At 37.4% G+C, this 20,493-nt stretch overlaps 3 protein-coding genes and 1 long non-coding RNA gene across 4 annotated transcripts; 2 read left to right on the top strand and 2 right to left on the bottom strand.

Moving 5' to 3' along the window:
• Positions 1-2,511: 2,511 nt before the first annotated feature.
• On the top strand, positions 2,512-3,505 carry LOC133739595 (uncharacterized). The gene is made up of 3 exons (XR_009860696.1): positions 2,512-2,926; positions 3,088-3,157; positions 3,363-3,505. It is a non-coding gene; the product is annotated as an uncharacterized LOC133739595 (long non-coding RNA).
• Positions 3,506-7,769: 4,264 nt separating this feature from the next.
• LOC133724937 (4-coumarate--CoA ligase 1-like) lies at positions 7,770-12,113 on the top strand. The gene is made up of 5 exons (XM_062151858.1): positions 7,770-8,827; positions 9,827-10,025; positions 10,654-10,867; positions 11,039-11,141; positions 11,764-12,113. Exons 1-5 carry the CDS (start codon positions 7,832-7,834, stop codon positions 11,881-11,883), a joined length of 1,632 nt encoding a protein of 543 aa, XP_062007842.1. The 5' UTR covers positions 7,770-7,831; the 3' UTR covers positions 11,884-12,113.
• Positions 12,114-12,420: 307 nt separating this feature from the next.
• On the bottom strand, positions 12,421-13,533 carry LOC133745836 (uncharacterized). The gene is made up of 2 exons (XM_062173996.1): positions 13,307-13,533; positions 12,421-12,856 (listed from the first exon to the last, which is right to left on the bottom strand). The coding sequence occupies exons 1-2, from the start codon at positions 13,483-13,485 to the stop codon at positions 12,610-12,612; spliced, it is 426 nt and encodes a 141-aa protein (XP_062029980.1). The 5' UTR covers positions 13,486-13,533; the 3' UTR covers positions 12,421-12,609.
• A 2,301-nt stretch (positions 13,534-15,834) lies between these two features.
• On the bottom strand, positions 15,835-20,125 carry LOC133724938 (ACT domain-containing protein ACR11). Its single transcript, XM_062151859.1, has 10 exons — positions 19,789-20,125; positions 18,909-18,966; positions 18,692-18,817; positions 18,460-18,554; positions 17,875-17,959; positions 17,706-17,765; positions 16,981-17,036; positions 16,663-16,768; positions 16,486-16,554; positions 15,835-16,147 (listed from the first exon to the last, which is right to left on the bottom strand). Exons 1-10 carry the CDS (start codon positions 19,944-19,946, stop codon positions 16,085-16,087), a joined length of 876 nt encoding a protein of 291 aa, XP_062007843.1. The 5' UTR covers positions 19,947-20,125; the 3' UTR covers positions 15,835-16,084.
• Between the last annotated feature and the right edge of the window lie 368 nt (positions 20,126-20,493).

The following is a 20,493-nucleotide window of genomic DNA, read 5'->3' as shown; positions in this document are numbered from 1 at the left end:
AGGCCCAGCCATCATCACCTCCACACTGTAATCAGACGACACCACAGCTTCTGCGTTGCCTGACCACGCCTCCATGACGTGTGCAGCCGCGCACCATGCCAACATGACCCGCGTCGCCTCGATCCCCACCGCAACCTCCGCCATCACGAAAACAGAATCGAACGACCTGACCCATGCCACCATTGATGCATCACCTCCACGACCCATGTCCCCAGCGTCTTAGGAAGCAAATCCAACTCTGGACAGTCCAACCACAGTGTTTCAGTGATCTCCTACCGAAATCCACCGCCAAAACCCTCTACCAAGACTTTGAGCCTTCCTCGAGCAAATAGTCTCTCGTCCGGTGGTTGGCCACACACGTCAAAGAGGCCAAAGGTTAGCCCAGACGGCGACTGCCTCCGGACAAGATCAATTGTACCAAATTCGAAGACTCAACCTTTGGTTGCCGCAGAAGCTTAGTGTTTTTTTACTGAATTTTTTTTCTTCCTTATATATAGATTGTAGAGTTGTAGGTGATAATGAATGACTGCTACTAACATAGAATATTTTCTTACCTCTTAATTTGGACATATGTATTTTCCAAATTCAATTCATTAATGCTATATTTTTTAACGAAATTAATTAATATTTGGAAAGAAAAGTTAAATGCCTATTTTCTGTCACCTAATTCAATGTATTTATGCTCTTTGGAAAGAAAACTTATGGAAAAAAGTTTAATTAAATGAATAAAAATATTGGTCAAAGAATCTAGAGACATATCTCCTTAAATTGATACATAATTAATAGCTGCTATTAACACAGAATTTTTTTTTTCGTCATCTAATTAAATTTATTAATGTCATTGATTCCAACCCTAAAATCTAAAAAGAAATATATGAAGCATGTTTTAGGTTTTAGGTTTTCAAGTTGATAAATTGCGATTTGAATATGTTCTTGCATGATTGTTAATTTCAAGCTTCAATCCCATCTTTTATGTGTTAATTGATCTTTGGATGCATACTTAGGTTGATGAACATGTAATTGAATCCATATTAAGGTGCTAGCGTTCTAATTTCGGTGGAAAACCTAAAATTACTTAGGTAAATTAACAATGAGTCTTGGATGTTTGATTAGCGTTCTAACTTGTGTTCTTGACTTGAATTGATCAAACTTCCATGATGTTTAATGCGTTAAGAATGTTTTTGTTAGTGATTAGCTACCACTAGTAATTGAATGATTAATAGGGTTAACTATGGTGCGTTCATCTAGTTAATTTAACTAAGGGAAATAAAAAGAACTTTGTATGCGTTCATCTTTACTCTTGATTGATTCTATGCTTAAACATATTTTGATTCGTGATTTGACATTTGAAACCTTGCTAGCGTGTTAATAGTAGTTAATTACTTCTAAATTCGTTCCATTCATATAATTCTACTTGATTCTGTGTTTTGATGTGTCACACATGTATATAATTACTTGGTTGTTAAATTAGAACATAAATCCTAAATCCCCTTACTTGTATTTTTCATAAATAATGCATAAATATTATTTAATTTGTTTTGCTAACGTTTTATTTTTTAAGAATTAATTAGGCCCTAATCCCCGGTTGAGAACGATCCCTACTTATTCTTACTACATTGATAGGGTTTTAAATTGAGCACTAATTTTGTGCAGGTCACATGTTACGTCCCGGATCGCAAGTTACTGGTTTAATAGCCTTTCGGATGGTAAATGACATTTATTATTACTTTCGGCTTCGTTTCTACCTTTTAAGGGGCCCTAAAAAATGACGTTTTGTTTGGGTTAAAATTTGAGAAAATTTTCTTCATGAAAGTCGTAAAGGACGTTAAACCAAACGCGTGCATATATGGTACGTTAAAATCGGAGTTCGTATGCGAAAGTTATGGCCAAAAAAGTAAGTTACTGTTCATAGTAATTTTCTATAAATACCACGAGTTACTGTGGTAACTCGGGTTTCTCTCTCTCCTCCCTCTTTCTCTCTCCCCGATTCTCTCTCCCTCTCCGACCTCTTCACCTTCTTCCGGCCATAACTCCTTCATCCAGCGACGGATTTTGACGCATAAGCTATCGTTGGAAAGATCTCTTCCTTCTCTTCATTTCTGGGTTGGTTTGGTAGCTTAATTTGAACTTTGGAAGGTGCAACAACGAGAAGAAGAGGACGGTTACTGTAGCAGTTTTGAGTCAACGCCGATATCTCCCGATTCCCGCCACCTCCGGCGATAAATCTTAGTCCATTGGAAGCGCCTTGAGACACCACAACAAATATGGGCTAAGGCCACACTTGTTATGCCACGGATAGAAACAATTATGGAGGTGGGCTTAATTTTTGGCATTTCTACTATTTGGGTTTCTATTCATTCCAGTAACAGTTCATAATAGTGGGTGTGGAATAGTTTATAGTATTTTTTTTGTACTTGAGAATAGTTTATGGTTTTATAAGCTCTTGTGGCCCTACCTTCAACATAAAGCTGACTTACTTCGACAAATGCAATAAGAAATTGGACGCGGCTCGCACTCCCAACTTTTATTTACTGTTCTTATGCAGATCCGCAAATGGATCTCGTTTTGTAGCCTTTCATTTCCTTCTTTCTTTTTCTTTCCTTATCTTTTCCCCTGCTTCTCTCTCTCTGTTTGATTTTTTCTGAATAGAAGAAAAATTGCAGAGCTAAAGATATAGCTGCAATCTTTCTAGACTTTGTTGAGTTTGTTTGCTAATCAGAGAAGCTCACTAGTTCAGTGGCTGTCTCTTTGCTTTTGGGATTTTTTGTTTCATGATTAAAAATAAGCAATTCAGAGCTTAAAAAAATTTCTGACTTTACCTCATTTCCTCAGCTAGCAACTGGAGCTTGGGCTTTCATCTAGATCTGTGGAGAGTTTTTCATGCAGTCAATGAAATCTTTGAACAGAAAACAGTGATTTATGAATGGTGGGTCATTTTGTTTTACTTCTCATTTAGACTGAATCTATATGTGCTCACGTTTTTTTTTTTTTTTCTATAAGTGGTATTGTTGTTCATATCTGGGTTCTGTTGGATCTGCTACAAGATATTTGGCTTATTTTGATGTCTTAAGCTTTGATTTCTGTCAGTGGTGTTATTGTTCATATCAGTCACCGACGCATCAGAGTATATGGAACCATCTCCTCAATCCCTCTTCAGGTGCGTTGTGCGTAAAATTCAGTTCTTTCTCTAGGATTTGTTTGAAATTCTTCTCGGGTAAGTTTGAATCTATTTTCTAATTCTCAATTTGCCATGTATTGTGATCTAATCTAGTATTTCCTCTGATGGTTGGTTAAGCTGGAATTCCTGTCTATGATCAGAAACAATGAGGAGGATTCCAATTGATGTTTGATTGTTGCTTCAGGTGACAACATTGAGAAGATTTTCATATGGAGCAGAACTGCAGAAGAGACTTGGATCTGTAGAAGTAGAAGTAGAAGTAGAAGTAGAAGTAGAAGTAGCAGTAGAGGTAGAAGTAAAAGTACTGATGTATTGTAATTAGTATGAAAGTTAATGTTTGTATTTCAGTGAAGTTGAAATTGAATATCCGATAATTCATTTCTCATCAATATTTTTTTTTTAATTTTTTTGTGAAAGAATACGCGAACAAGCAAATGTGACTACAAGAATATGATAATAATATAAAGCCACTTGCATGGGTCCCACATGTCTGAATTTGAAACCAAGTCACGAGAGAAAACATGCGTGTCTTTTCTATCAAAGCAACTGCTCCACAGCGCACTGACTCTCTAAAGAGTGGCTGCAACGTTGCTTTACCCATAGCCACTGTTAATCGTGGGTATTGGGAAAGGCACATTCTTGTACGTGGCTTTTGATCAAATTTGTAGTGGTGAGACATAGATGATGCTCTCCAAGTATTTTGGCAGCAATTTGAAGCTTGGAGGAAGAATCGAAGGTTTGAATTTTTATCTCACTGTTCATAATCTGGGTTTACTGTGTTCATAATTGTTGAGGCAGTTCTAGTTGTTTTCTGGCTTCGCGGTAGTTGAGAGAAGTGTTTAGGAGGTTGAGATGGAGCTGCTGCCAAAATTTAGTGGCCATCGGAGGTGCGTGGCAGTGCGTAGAACAGTGATTTAACTTCTATTATTAGCTAGTAAAATCCTATATTTGGTATAGAGCTTATAAATGTGATTTTGGTGAAGATTGGAGGAGTTTTTAATCGATTATGATTTTTTTGAAAATTTAGAGTTTTGGTTATTGATTTACGAGAATCCGACCGTCGGATTTCTTTCGAATCTGCCCTAGAAGTTGTAAATTAATGAAATGGTGTTAGTGGTAAAGTTTGAGTTGAATCGGAGAAGGAAATGGAGATGTTGACTTAAGAGGATTGATTTTGGAATCGTATTTAATTGCCGAATTGTTATTCATGGAATATAATTGTGTACAGGGCGCTATACTGAGTTACCGCTTGACGATGAAATCCGTATGCGTGGTCGCCTAAATAGTACTGTGAGTGGACTTTTGTTTTAAATGTTGATGCATGCATTTATTTCTTGAATTAATGCTTTATTTAATTTATCACGTTATATTTCGAGCATATAATTTAATTTCAGAATTTGATTTTCGATTGGTCTTGCGGATTTGCTTTCAAGGATGATTCTCGATATACTTTACCTTGATTATGATTTGTGAAATGGATTTGTGTTACTATTCATCGGATATTGAGCTTTCAATTGTTTATTTTCCATATATGAGTATTATTCAAATTTATGTTTTATCTCGGTTATAGCTTCATAATGATTTTGGCTCTATGTTTTAAAGAGGATATTGCGAATTTCAAAATAAAGTATGATCTACGATTTTATTAATGATTTTCGACGAATTATTTTCCGAGGTGGTTTCCGGAATTGATTATATTTCTATTCGTCGATTTGAGATTTTAAAGAGATTTTCGAAATGGGATTTCAATGGAGATATTTTTTCTTATTTATTTATCGACTTTCAGTTTTGGCATTGGGAATGCCTTAATGATGATTTTGGATTTATGAATTGTTTTTCGGAGATTAATTATGATTTATCTCGATTATGAATTTGAGAATATTTTGGCGTGCGGGGCCACGTCATTGGAATATGCTTATTTTCTCGTGAGAAATGTGGGGAAGCCTTATGAATTTACTGGTTTTTGAATGTTTTTCCTCACCATACTCGGGTCTTTCTGTTAGTGTCTCCTCCTCACTTACTTTGTGTTTGTGAGTGGCAGTCGAGGATTCTCCTCCTCACTTACTTTGTGTTTGTGAGTGGTAGTCGAGGTTATTAGTTCTCCTCCTCACACAATCTATGTGTGGGTGGCAGTCGAGGGTAGGTAGAGCCTAAGGGGCTTCTTTACCCGTATGGTGATATCTCTTCCCCATATCCTATTATTACTTGACTAGCGGGGCCTAGTCCGATTTCTCTTAACCAGTAGGGCTGATATGTTTTCACGAGATTTCAGAGTTTAAAGAAATATGTTTTATAAACGTTGCATGCATCGAGGTTTTGTAAGTTTAAATACGTGGGAAAATATTCAAGTTTGCTTTATTTAAATTATCTCGATTATTTATTTTTGTCCACTCACACTAACGTGTTTTTGAATTACTTTCCCTTGGGCCCTTCGGTTTCAAATGCCCAGTTTGCAGGCTAGATTAGTTGGGGTCGAGCGTACATGGAGTTGAGGCATAGCCAACAGCAGAGCTTTCGCGTATCTATTTTATCCATGTTTTCCTTGTTTACCTTTTATATTAGAACTACTCTGATAACCTGTGGGATGAATGTTATTAGATTGAGATTTATACTTGTGAAATAGGAGATGTTGAGATTTGGGGAGCATGGTGGCTTCAGGAGAATAAGGATGGATGGTGTAGAAGTGTAAATGTCTTTTTACAGGTTTTGGGTAGTCCATAGGGAAGTTCTGCCAAATTTTTGGTAGAATTTCTTCTAAGGTGGGCCCCGCAGTGCCACTTCGGATTTCAGGGTGAAATCCGGGGCGGGTCCTGTCATCACATATCCCTTAAATTGATACATAATTAATAGCTGCTATTAACACAAAATATTTTTTTTCGTCATCTAATTAAATTTATTAATGTCATTGATTCAAACCCTAAAATCTAAAAGGAAATATAAAAGAGTAAAATTGGTGTTGCAGGATTATGATTTGGCTAGAGGACGAAAGTCGCAGAGGCTGATGGAGATGGTGGACTCCGACGGTGGCGTGACTCAGCGTGGCGGCGTTGGGATGGTGGTCTGGGTGCCCTGAGCACTTCTTCAAGGGCCTGGGCCTGGGCCTGCTTTCTGATGTCATGGGCTACTTTAGGGCCCGTTGGTTCTGGGTGGGTTGTGTTGGTTAGGCCCGCCCACTTTTGGGCCCGTATTTGAGATCCAGATGGATTGGGGACTAAGTTTATTGGGTTCTCAATATATTGGAGAAGGCTTTTGACTGTGTTCGGGGCCTTCTCTAGTAGTGTCAGGTTACTGGTCACTGGTTACTTAGAGCTTCACTCTAAGGTAACATTATCTTAGATTCTCTAGGGTTTTACTTTAGGGTTTCTATTCATGGCTTAATTTTGTCGTAGCCGGGAGATCCTGGTGAGTCATTTTGTAATGTTACCCACACTTACATTTAATGGATTGACGCCCCCTTGACTTATCAAAAAAAATGATTTGGCTAGATATATTATGTGAAATTGAAAATAAAAATTAATATTTGCTTACATGGCATAACACTTAGAATTGAGACTACAAATCTTAGGCTTCATTGAAGCCCATATCATTGCCCTTATTTAATACAATTTGCATGTAGGTTGATATATAACTAATGTAGGCGTTTCCATAAATTTAGTTTCAAATTGGGGTTGATATATGGTTACCCTCAATAGACGAGAATAAGCAACCTCTTTACTCTGCATTTCACCCTTTCCTTGCCAATATAACAGTCCCGAAATACAAGCAAACATTCCAAACAAAACGACAAAAGCAATGCTCTCTGTGTGACTAATACGTTATGCTTCTTGCAATTTTGGGATAAAACCCTTAACACAGAAAGCTATTGGGCTAAGCTTCAACTTATAAACATAAAACGTTATAAACAAGAAAGCTCTTGGTGGGAAATTGGAAACAAGTAGTCGCAGTTTATGGGTTCAAATCAAAACACTGTAGAAACAGTGGCATAGAAACGTAGTAGGTGAAGGGCAGCAACCCATGCTGGCACTGCGTTCTTTTTCGTCATCCGAGTGGTAGGTAAAAGGCTTACTACTTAGTAAAGAAATGGAAAAGTATCTCAACGAAAATGGCATATACCCCACCACCACCGCCACCCAAAACCCACTCTCACCAACCCAACGCCATCATAGGCACATCCTCATTCTTCCACCTGATCCAATCACCAACCCCAGTCATTTATTTTTCCTTCAAATTTTGGGGCATAATTGCAAATTTTAGTGCCGGTAAGTAGTAACTTTATATTTCATTCTTGATGTTTGACATTGTCTTCGGTTGAAAAATACTCTTGTCGAGATTAGATTGGATGTGCTTGTCCGAAATAATTTTATTTTTATAAATTCCGCATTGTATCTTCGTAATCTAAACTTTTTAAATTACTGATCAAAATTATTTTTATGACCAAAGTCTTGGCGGTTAATCACAAACACATTTTCTCATTTTCCACTTTCATACTTAAACAATTCTGTAATTCCATCTCAATCCCTCCACCAACCCCAACACCTTTGTCACCTTTGCCCACATTTGTGGATCAATATAAATCCCAATTGTCATCTCCTTCCGCCAGCAGCTCCTCCAATTCCTCATTCCTCCATTTTTTTTATCACATCCCATCTCCCAATGGCAATCGAAACACCCCAAAGCGACATCATCTACCGCTCCAAGCTCCCGGACATCCCCATCCCAAACCACCTCCCTCTCCATTCCTACATCTTCCAAAACAAATCCCACCTCAGCTCAAAGCCCTGCATCATCAATGGCACCACCGGCGACATCCACACCTACGCCGAAGTCGAGCTCACAGCCCGGAAAGTCGCCTCCGGCCTCAACAAGCTCGGCATCAAGCAAGGCGATGTCGTCATGCTCCTCCTCCCCAACACTCCCGAATTCGTCTTCACCTTCTTGGGAGCCTCCTTCCGCGGCGCCATGACCACCGCAGCCAACCCTTTCTTCACTCCAGCGGAGATCGCCAAACAAGCGAAAGCATCGAAAGCCAAGCTGATCATCACTCTCGCTAGCTATTACGACAAAGTTAAAGAGCTGTCATGCGACGAAGTCAAGTTGATGTGCATTGACTCCCCGCCACCCGACTCGTCTTGTCTCCATTTCTCCGAACTGACTCAGTCCAACGAGGACGACGTGCCAGACGTTGACATCAGCCCGAACGACGTCGTGGTGTTACCCTACTCGTCCGGCACGACGGGGCTGCCGAAAGGGGTGATGCTGACGCACAAGGGCTTGGTGACGAGCGTGTCTCAGCAGGTTGACGGAGAGAATCCGAACTTGTACTACAGCAGCGACGACGTCGTTCTGTGCGTGATGCCGCTGTTTCACATTTACTCGCTGAACTCGGTCTTGCTATGTGGGTTGAGAGCCGGAGCTGCCATTCTGGTGATGCAGAAGTTTGAAATTGTTTCTCTTTTGGAGCTCATGCAGAAGCATAGAGTTAGTGTTGCGCCGATCGCGCCTCCGATTGTTCTGGCGATCGCGAAGTTTCCCGATCTCGACAAGTACGATTTGGGGTCGATAAGGGTGCTGAAGAGTGGAGGAGCACCGTTGGGGAAGGAGCTTGAAGACACAGTCAGAGCCAAATTTCCCAATGTAACGCTTGGTCAGGTATGTTAAGCACCAACCTGTATTCTGTTGTAAAAATATATGTTAATCATATTCAAGGTCAAGACGACGTCGGGTGAGTTTTTGAATTAAGTTTTTAGACAAGTTGGAGATATCTTAAAGGGTTATAGACGGGATTTAGAGTTGTGCGGAGCACTCGATAATAATTAAAAAATAAAATAGAAAAATCTCGCATTAAATATTAGGTTTAACCTGTTATAAATTTATTATACCGTGACATTTTCGATAAAATCTTAAGAGCTCCCGGCCTCCCCCCCCCCCCCCCCCCCAAGAAAACAGAAACTAAATTACTAAATCACTGTAAATCTTGTCACGTTTAAACTATTGAGTATTTCTAAATTAGAAATGAAAGATACATGGAAAGTTGGATATAAATTGTCTCATGTAAAATGGGGTGTAATTATATATGTCATGACCTAATGCGGTTGGTAGCCAACCAAAGAAGGGGAGACCAAAAAAATTATTGTTACCTTGTGAGGTACGTATTATATTTATATTTTCCACATAAAGAACTAAATTCAATCATGATCCGGGGGCTTACCTAACGTTTGAACAGTTGTTAAGGAAGGGAGACAAATATGTAGAATAATATTGTAGGTGATGACATGACAATGAATGGTGACTCTTCAACATAAGAGGTGGCTTTTAATCAGATCTTTAAGCTGGCTAAAAGAAAGTTGTGAAGACTATGACATGTTCTTAGATTTAATGATATAACTATACTCACCAACTTTATTTTGGTGTATTGTATTGCTACTTGCTAGGAAGTGGCAATTTTCTTCAACCAAAAAGCCAAGATTTGGTCATTTTTCAACGTGAACTCATTTTAAATTTTTTATGTAACCAGTGAGAGTAAGATAGTGACATGCCTACTACTAGTATTTGATCATATATTTGATAAGTTTAGAATTAGTGATGTTGTTGTATAGGAGGTCGGAAAGGGATGATTGAAAATCTGACCTAATCTGATGTTACTTTCAGGGCTATGGGATGACGGAGGCAGGACCGGTTTTGACAATGTCATTGGCATTTGCAAAAGAACCCTTTGAGGTAAAACCAGGTGCGTGCGGAACTGTGGTCAGAAATGCAGAAATGAAGATCGTAGACCCTGAAACAGGTGCCTCTTTGCCGCGCAACCAGCCTGGAGAGATTTGCATCAGAGGCCACCAGATCATGAAAGGTATATTGTTACTACACATACATATAACAACACCTTCCATGCACATCTTTCAATAATTATAAATAATTTGATTAAGAGAATCCTGAATTGTTCTTCCCTAAGATATGCCACATTTGAGTACAACATTCTTGCTCAGATTCATTCACATATCCTGTTTTGGTGGCTACTCAAAATTCATATTTTCTTTAATAGTTCGCAAGTAGTCAAACATTCATAAAATTCATTTCATAGATAAATTATTATAGAGAACTTCTATACTGATTTAAGCATTTGATGCTCCGGTTTTAACAATTCAAAAGTCTGAAACATTTAATGCTCCGAGCATAGTGAATTTTAATATTATTTGTTAATCAAAGAAGATAAAATATCATTATCATTCACTGTCTACATATGAACCCCACCAAAGAAATTAAGAAAATATATGAGTGGAGAAAAAGATTGAGGAGTTAACCCTTATTTTGTTTTCTTAAAATAAAATCAAAAAGTAAAAAAAGCTTGTTATCATGAACCGGCCAACTTTTTTCACTTTTTTGGGCCAATATTTTTTGTTATTCAAATGATTGTTATAATGTCAATGCCAAAAAAAAAAAATGATTGTTATAATGACTAGTGACTTTCAATTGTTCAGGTTACCTTAATGATCCGGAGGCCACAAGCACAACGATAGACAAGGAAGGATGGCTACACACAGGTGACATAGGCTTCATTGATGATGATGAAGAGCTCTTCATTGTTGATCGACTGAAGGAGCTTATCAAATACAAAGGATTTCAGGTGGCTCCTGCTGAGCTTGAAGCCTTGCTCGTCACCCATCCTAACATTTCTGATGCCGCAGTTGTCCCGTAAGTCATATAACTTTTGATTGAAACGTTTTATATAATTGGCACATACAATAGCTTCTTTGACATTAATCACATTATGATGTTATAGCTTAAGCTATATGATAAGACGTATATGTATTCTAGGTCTATAATTTACATTAACAATGTGGGCAAATTAATTTGTAATTTCAGAATGAAGGATGATGCTGCTGGCGAGGTTCCGGTTGCCTTTGTGGTGAGGTCAAACGGATCTCAGATCACGGAGGATGAAATCAAGCAATTTATTTCAAAACAGGTGAATATTGTTAGTAGTTTTAGTATTTCAAATTGTTTCCTATCTTTTCCGCATGCAATTTTTTTCCTTCTCATCTCTACAAGATAGAGACCTCACAGCCGACTACCTCATCAATCACATGGGTACAATCTTTTAAGGTTAAAGTCAGGAATGCAATGACGTATAAAATATATATATCATATAATGAGCACGGAATATCATTTATGCACTTAAATGTCTAAATTTAAAACATTTGAATTCACAACTCATTTTTTTGTCACTTAACAAAGTTATCAGTTAAACATAATCATGAAAGTACAAAATGTCTTTGCATTTTTATCACACCAAGTTTTCTATAACAAGGAAACTACCAAGCCAATTGTCGCCACTAAGTTGGTGTGCCATGATCATCCCAAATCTAACTAGGGGTAATGCTCTCCTTATCATCACATGTAAGTAACTCACAACCACCCCAAAACTTGGTGCATATACATTGCACATCAAAAGTTTAAAACCCAATGTCCCAATATAAGAAGGAAAACAAGTATTAATGGTCTAACTTTGGGACAATGCTTGCCTTGCTTGCTACCTATGCATTTGAGTTGAGATCGAATCTAAATTGCTACTCATTAATGTTTTGCAGGTTATATACTACAAAAGAATAAATCGAGTATTCTTCATCGAAGCCATTCCCAAGTCACCATCTGGCAAGATCTTGCGGAAGGAGTTAAGAGCAAAGCTTGCTGCTGGCTCAGCAAATTGATAAATCTTGCCCTCTATATCTCAGTAAAGGGCTATGTATACCTACTAAAGGGCTTGTTCTCTCTCTCTCTCTCTCTGTGTACTCTGGACTAAAAAGGTTGATTGAATTCATAATACTCTAAAGTCCTCAAATATTGAAATGAGGTTCCTCCTAAATTAATGTGAATTGGGAACTTTTTACAGACTTTATGTAAAAATCAATTGAAACTTTGAAACTATTGCCTTGAAAAATTCGATCTCATTTGCGTAATATAGAGATACTCTATATACCCCATTTCGATAATCTATATCACAATCACAAGCAAACTCTAGCTAACTTTAACTTTAGTACGAAAACTGTTGTAACCTTAATGCAAGTTTACTTACAAAGAAAGAATCAGAAATTCGTGATGATAGAAGAGTCACATATTCGTTTTCAAAAAAGAAGAGTCACATATTAAGAAAAGGCATATGACTCTATACCTTTTCACTCTCGTTTGTGACAAGTAAACACGTTATGTTCACAACTTCACTTCTTTAAGGTGTCTGTGACTAAAACAATGAGATATCATAATTCTGACTTCCAAGTGTGAAACTCCTACCGATTTTTTCCATATAGATCATATATGCCGAGTTAGATTTATGATGCGAAGTTGAACAAATTTCTCTTGATCAAGGATGTGGCATGCATTTGCATTTTATTTATATAGATATTATGTATTCAATAATCTGGGTTAAAGGAAATTAGTTAAGTGAACCAATTGACACCCATATCCCTGCCAGCTGCTGGAGAAATTTCGTCCATCACTTTCTCTTGGCCTTTGGGGTAATAAATCCCAGTCCTCTCATGGGGAACCCAGGAAATATTGCCATCATTTTCTGATCCCATACCCATATGGCTCTTGTTCTTCATTTCATCACCTTCAAACTTCCTGGTTTCTCTTATCATATCCGCGGAAGTGCTTTTCTTATGGAAAGCTTTTCGCCCCACCGGCCTGCACACAAATGCGTTAGCTAGAGCATATAGCAATGTATATTATAGATTTTTCGCTTTTACCACAATTTCCTAGAGTTGCTATTTTAAAAAATTTGGTTTTGTTTAGTCGGTCGCACTAATGATCAGTTGATTTTGAGTTACATGCTCAGCATTTCACAATGCATGAGTTACAAATCATTTCAATTATGCGCCTCAAATCCTAAAATATCAAGTCTAGTTCTACAACTAATTTGGCGACCTGTAATCCAGGTCACCCAATTTACTCGAATCAGCTTCTCCTACTAGTGATGTGTTGTAGCTGTGTGCGACCAGACATGAAAGATCCTAAATCTATTCCAACTTCTAAGGCATCTCCGAAACCAAAATCCTAAATATCCTCGCAACACATCTGTTAAAAGCATGAACGATCCATATGTAAGTGATGTAAATAGCTAGCTAGAATGCTTACTTGAAAAACATGGTGTTCATGGTCTGTGCTCCTCTCGCAAAGACCGTTGCCATTTCTCTACCACTGTGTTTTTCAAAGCCAGGATAGTCCACTTGTATTTTTGCAGCTTTCATTGCATGTAGTTGGATTTCATGTATATAGGGTTGGAGAGGATAACATGACCATACCTTATTATCCATTTCTCTCTTCCCAATGGAGGATTTTGTTATGGGGCCGTTACAGCATGTACGTCATTTTCTAGTTGAAGATATAAAGATATACAGTTTCTGGATGACCATATACGCATGATCTATCGATTAAATACTCCATTCCCTCAACTATGGACTCTGATTTTGGACCATGTATACTCCATTCAATCAATTATAGTTTATGGCTGACCAAATAAAGCAAAATTGACAAAAACCAAATACAAGGATGGGCATATGTACATGTCATATAGACATATACGGTTGATCAACATCAGCAACTGATGTTCTCTAGGGTTAGCCTCCTAGGGTTTCAAGAAATAAACTAGGGTTAGTGCTTGGCTCCGTTCCAGTGCTTCCTCTAGTAGTGTCAAGTTACAGACTTTGGTCTTAATCTTAGGATGATGTTACATTTTAGGTTGCCCCAATTATACTTCATTTGGTTTCGGCCATAGGGTCTCTAAGAATGACTCAATCTTGTCGTAACTCTTTCTTTTGAGTGAGTTGTTCTTTGTAATGTTATCTACTTTGAATTAAGGGTGATTCTATTCAGACCTCCAAATTTGCTCTTTGGACCTATCTAAATTTTTGTCAAAATTTAATCTCTATTTTACCCCTCTTTTATAATTTGGAAAAAAAAAATGAATAGGATGAATACTTGAAAAGCAAGAGTCGTCTCCTAAAAACACTTCATCCCTTTGCAATTGTTCTTAACCCATTGACAAATAAAAATGTCGTGAATGCACTGCTCAATCCATCATGGTTTGATGATAAACCTTGGCATGGTGCTTCACATTGTAACATGGCAATGTATGAACTATACTAGAGATAGAAGTAGGTGATAGACCTTGGCATGGTCTCCAGAATCAGCTTCCCATTAACACTCGGTCTAATGCCCTAAATGGAGATCAATTCCCCATACGCAACCGGCTCTTTGGTGCCCACAAATGAAATCGGCACAATCCCATTGAGCAAAATCATCACATAGGACTCGGGTTTGCCGATAATTTGGCAACGACTTTGGTGGCATCCTTGAGAATATCAAAGGCTATTACTGCATCCATTGGAATAGATCTGGTTTAGCATTGGCATTTTTTTTTTCCGTTTTCTTTTGAATTCGTATTTTTGAGAGCATGAAGAAGAAAGCTTTTGTTTAAGAATGGGTGGTTTCAAAAGAGCGGCCTGTAGATAGCAACATATATATTATAGTCTTAGGAAGATAAGAGAAGTTGAGAATATTGTCTTCTTCAATCACAACTGTGCTAGTTTAGTTATTTACAAAGATCAAAGAAAGGTTAAAGAACTGATGTTCAAAGAAACTAGGCAAATCATATAGGAGGTATAAAAAGTAAAATATAAATAAGGGCAAAATGGGAAGTTTATTGAAAAAAATTAGGATGGGATGTCTAAAGAGCAAATCAGGAGGTCTAACTAGAACCATCCTTGAATTAATGGACTGACACCCAAATTCTCTAAAAAAAATATATATATATCTCTACTACTATAATTGGAGGCCCTCTTTTAGTGTCAAAGGGCTTCACTAAATTTTGAAGTGTCTATAATACCTTTCAATAACATAATTATCAAATTAAGTTAATAAAATATAAATAAATAAAAGAGTAAATTAAAAAAATAGCCAAGCCACCACTACTTTATGCCTAAAAAATAAACAACCACTATTTAGTCGATCTATTTTCCATTAACATCATAATATCATCCGCGAGAAACGCGGGCACGTTGCTAGTATATATATAAAATCAGCAACTGTATTCCCTCGTGTAAAATATGTCAAAATATACTTGCTGTTAACAAAGAAATTGGTTTCTTGATAATCAACCCGAGCAATTGATCCAAACTGACCTGAAAATTCTCCTACCTTTAAGCTATTAAATTAAACTATGCAAAAAGGTTTTACTTCTGTCATGAGAAAGTTTGCATCTTTTATATGGAAAGTTCTATGGTACATTAATGTACCAATATAATCAAGCCGAGTAAATCTCATATAGAGGAGATTGACTCTATGCATAACTAGACTGGCTTGACTTGATCTCATAATAATCTGTATCGAGCTAGTCTACTTGATATATCGATATAATAATGTACCATAAATTAGCCTGTTTTACATTAGGATTTAGGAAAGTGCTTATGTTCCCTAATTTTCATGATTGGGTTGATGCTGGATCATCTAGGCAGCCTGGATGACTAGCGGATGCGATAAAAGGGAACAATCTTTGAGCAAAAAGCAGAAACCCCTGAAAAGAAAAACATGTGCAAAAGTTGGACAAGCTGCCCTTGCAACCAAACCAGGACTCTTTTTGGCCAAAATTAGGAAAACCTCTCCTGTGTGATAAATCTTAACATTTCATTTTTCTATGATATAAAATTACAAGAGCTTAGATGATAACATTGTACATTTATATAGAAGTTGAACAGTTGAAGCTCAAATTTTTAGTTTACATGTCTGGACTCTCATCTTTTTTAATTTTCTGACATCCTTCAACTGAATTGAGAGACTACAACAATGTTCAAGAACTTCCATCAGCTTAATCGTATGGAAATTCCAAGTATACTTCATCAATGTGGTCTACATGGCTCAAAAACTCGACTCCTCAGTCGATGGTCGCCTCAAGAAGTAACGCAAGCTGTTTGAAAGAACCTGCAACAATTGGTAATAAACACCTTACAGTCGGTATGTAAGGCATAATGGCTGACATAAATCCTATGCACTGCACCATCTTGAATGGTATTGGCTGACTATAAGGTTAGGTTCCACTAGCTAGTCTCGTTCGCAAGCTTAGCTTTCATAACATATTGTACCCATGATATCTAGAAGTCCCCAGTATTCTTCAGAAAAATAAAGCAAAAGGTATGGGGAAAGGACATAAAGTAGGTGAATGGCAGAACTTTCTCCAATAGAAAACAGTTCAACTTTCACTACATTAACTGGTTATACAATATATCCAATGCTCAAACATTTCCATATTGTAAGCTTACCTGCTGGAGAGGCTTGATGATAGGTTTACCCCTATAGCTAACATGAAACTTTGCTTTGGCCAACATCCCCTGGTCCAAGTCAATAATTACAGATGAACTTATATTAGCTTGGACATAGCAAAGAATGAACGGGAAAAAATATCAAAGCAGCAATGGTAGGGTGAGAAAGGATCACACCTCGGTGTCAAATTCTCCTGACTCAACAGCAACGCTAATGTCAGTTATAATCCTTACAAGATCCACCAGTAATCCAGGGCGATCAGCTGACTCCACAGTAAGCAAACTGCGGAAATCTAAGATTAGAAAAGAAGGAAAAAGAAAGACAAAAAAGAGAAACAGACAAAAAGCATGTTAGCTCATGATCACATTCATGCAAACATTATGTCACTCATCACAGATGCTGTTATGGATGCCTTAAGAATTATTATCGCATGGGCAATGATTGTTGGATTGCGAAAGCCCATCATATCACGCAAGATACATGCACACAATTACCTTCGGTTGGGGCCGTCGTCATAAATGCGTATACGGGTTGCTATATCCACATCAACCTGAGGAATTAAGCACAAACTTGAAATGGAAAGAAGTTTTGCAATGTACATGCTCTTTTATAGTAACAGATAAACACTGCTTCATGCATACAATTTCATGGGTTGCCATCATGCAAAACAAGATATGGAAACACATTCAATTGAAATGATATTAAATCTACCATGGTCAATGAACTTCCTTAGCAGTCACAACAAATACATATCATTGAACTTCCTTACAAATATCATGTCAAGGCCTCCTTTCCTTACAAGTGAACTCTAAACAGAGAAAGGAAATGGATACTCAAGCAGAGAATTGATTACGAAAAGAAAAGGCCATCATCTGTGAGTCTCGTATGAGAACATTACCAATCACCACGACAAAAAGAAACACATGTACTATGCGGATGCCGGAATTCAAAAACTATAGTTAGTGTCAGAGTGCACAGAAGAAGGGTGCCTACAGAAAGAGAGATAAGACGAGGGCACATACTGTCCGTATGTATTACATAATACATACATGAAAATATGAGAAGGGGGTGAGAGGAGGGGAAGATAAACATGATAGTGTATGTATTACCTATGAGAAGCTCAAATACCCAAACATTGCAGCAACTATTGTTCCATGACAGAGAAATCTAAGCAGATACTTGCATACGCTAATGAAGAACAAATTTAAAGTTTAATAACCTGTTGTGGTGGTGGCACAATTCCAAATGCTGTTCCCATAGCTAATTGGGAACTTGATTCCTGGACCACAGATTAATGCAGTAAGAAAGCTTACAACTACAGAAAATCCTAAAACAAGTTTTCCACAAAATATTATCTCAAGGAAAAAGCAAATAATTAGAAAGAATACCGGATGATACTGTATCAGATTATTTATAATTGTCAAACGAATAGCCTCAAGCAACTCTGGATCATCTACTTTTCTACCAGTATCTCTGCAAACAAGCCCAAGCACCAAATCAGTAGAATTATATGTGACAGGCAACAGCTACAGAGGAACACTGCTTTTTACCCCCGAATCCATGGATTCTATAAAATTAGTGCTTCCATAAGAAAGTCAATTTTGTATTTCAAGTGCAAACGGCCATATTTGCTAAAGAAATCACAGCAAAAGAGGTTTGAACTTAATCATATAAAACCTTTCCAATTATAAAAGGAAAAGAAAGAAAAAAGAAAAAAAAAAGACCATATAACTATCAATAAATTATATCTATTATGAACTCAGGACTTTATCTTCTGTAAATTAATTATAGTGAGATCTATATTATACCAAAGGTATGCAGTATCCTTGCAAAAACATGAAAAAGGAAATCAGAATAACAGAGATCATTGCCATCAACCACAGATTGACAAATACTAACAAAAATCTAGCGATAGATGGATTTATACTCAACAAAAGGGGAAAAGGTCATCTACAAATGTAAAGCATACTCACGCTCTAGTAATGGCAAACTTGTTGTGCTTTCCAGAAGAATCCAGAAACACATTGGCCTTGACAACGTTCAGGCCCAGGTTCTTAAGCGCACTCATCTGTGACCCAAGTTAATCATAGTTACTCTATGCTATATGACATGTTCAAACATAAAGATGAAGATATATCATGCACAGTAATGTTCAAAAGTCTACGCAGGAACAGGAAACTAGACTCAGGAAGTGATGCACTATACAGTATCAAGAAGAGCCCCGAGCCGATCTCCAAAGGTTATCTCCACCACAGTTGCATCTGGATCAGAATCCTGGTCAATGATAACTTTGGGAACTGGAATCACGTCACTTTCATCTGGCTTACCATCCTATTTTCAACATAAAAAGTACAGAAAAAAATGAGGTTTCAGAAAATTAATACTCAACAATGACCTAGTATAAATTAAACCTGTCAAATACCTCCACAGCTGTAGCAGATGATGCTTGTGCAATTATTGAAGCTGATGATGATAGCCATCTGTCAAGGATTGCAGATACACTTAGAAGATAATGAATAGCAACCGTAAAGACCCTAGTTAAATGTTTTCATATCTCAAGAATGTTCCATCAGGATAACTAATACAAATACAAGATAGATACGAGAATCAAATGTTTTGAGCACTACGACCCAATATCGTCTATCAGCTCTCAATGCGGTTCGGGGACCTAGAATTTGAGCCAGAATCAAGGCCTTGGGCTCAAAAGACATGATTTTACACAACCTCTAATCAAAACTTGTCAACTTATGTCAAAAAGAGCAGTCGCAAAAATACTTGACATCAGAACCATACTAATGATAACCTGATGTCCCCAAAATTTCATACCAAACTCTGTGCAATTTATGTTTATATTCTAATCTGTGGGACTGTAAATACTTCTGAACAGAACAGAAAGATGACTAAACTTGATTTTGGACCAGAAACTACTCAATACATACAGAACACAGAAGCATCAAGTGATTAATTCACACACAAAACATAATAATCTGAAATTAGACAAGGCATCACCAATCAATATAATTAAGACTTCGGGGTACCAGAAACTTTACATGAAATGAAGAACCCAAAAACAAAACAAAACGCTTCTATTAGCTCAACTGAAAAACAAATAAAAGATTTCTATTGGTAGGACAGGAGAACAGGAGATCCATAAGCAGCCCAAATGCAAAAATGAACAGCATTTTTTCACGATTTACTTTGCTAAAGCAATGAAATTTCTGTAAACAATATCTGATAGAATTAAAACATACCCATTAAAGCAAACAGAGAAGGAGTAATTTCCAATCAAATAAACACCATACCTTCCTTTCTGAACAATGCTGATGCTTTTAGAACCAAACACAGGGGAGCCTTCCAGCAAAGCCCCAGTTGGTAATGGGTTTACAAGTGGTTTCTTCAAACTAGAATTACTAGTATTCAAGCTAAGCCCAAGACTGCAAGAAGCCATAGCCACAGCCATTGTGAACTCCAAAGTTTACAACCCAGCAAAAAACAGAGAAGACAGACGTTCTATACGTGAGACTAGATTAGACTAAAGAGTAGAACTGTGAGAACCCAAGTCAGAAATCGTGGTGAAACTGAAACATTGTAATGGGTTCTGGACAAAGTTTTAGGACCAGGGACACATCGAAATATGCGCCATTCGATATTTATCTTGCTTTGCAAATTGCACCTTGGCTCTTTGTATTTGACTATTTGCCACCTTTTTTTTTTTCTTTTCTTGATTTATAAATAAAAAAGAGAAGGCAAATTATCCAATCATGCATAATTCCCCAACGTCCATTCATGATCTCCTCGGGGAGTAATTCTTTGTTTTTTTTTACCCGAAGGTGATTTACAGTTTTGTTGGAGACGTCAATTTGGGTTAGCTGGTAGGCGTGTCTACAATAGCGACGCGTTTGGTGAGCAGTTAAGAAGTGAGGATTGTGCTTCTCAATTTCCCATGATCCTCCTCTTGGGAGGGCACCTCTTGATTTATGACTGCGATGCACGTGTTTGCCATTTTT

The sequence above is a fragment of the Rosa rugosa genome, chromosome 1, assembly GCF_958449725.1.
Source record: "Rosa rugosa chromosome 1, drRosRugo1.1, whole genome shotgun sequence".
Taxonomy (NCBI): domain Eukaryota; kingdom Viridiplantae; phylum Streptophyta; class Magnoliopsida; order Rosales; family Rosaceae; genus Rosa; species Rosa rugosa.
This window is presented reverse-complemented; position numbering and strand designations above follow the sequence as displayed.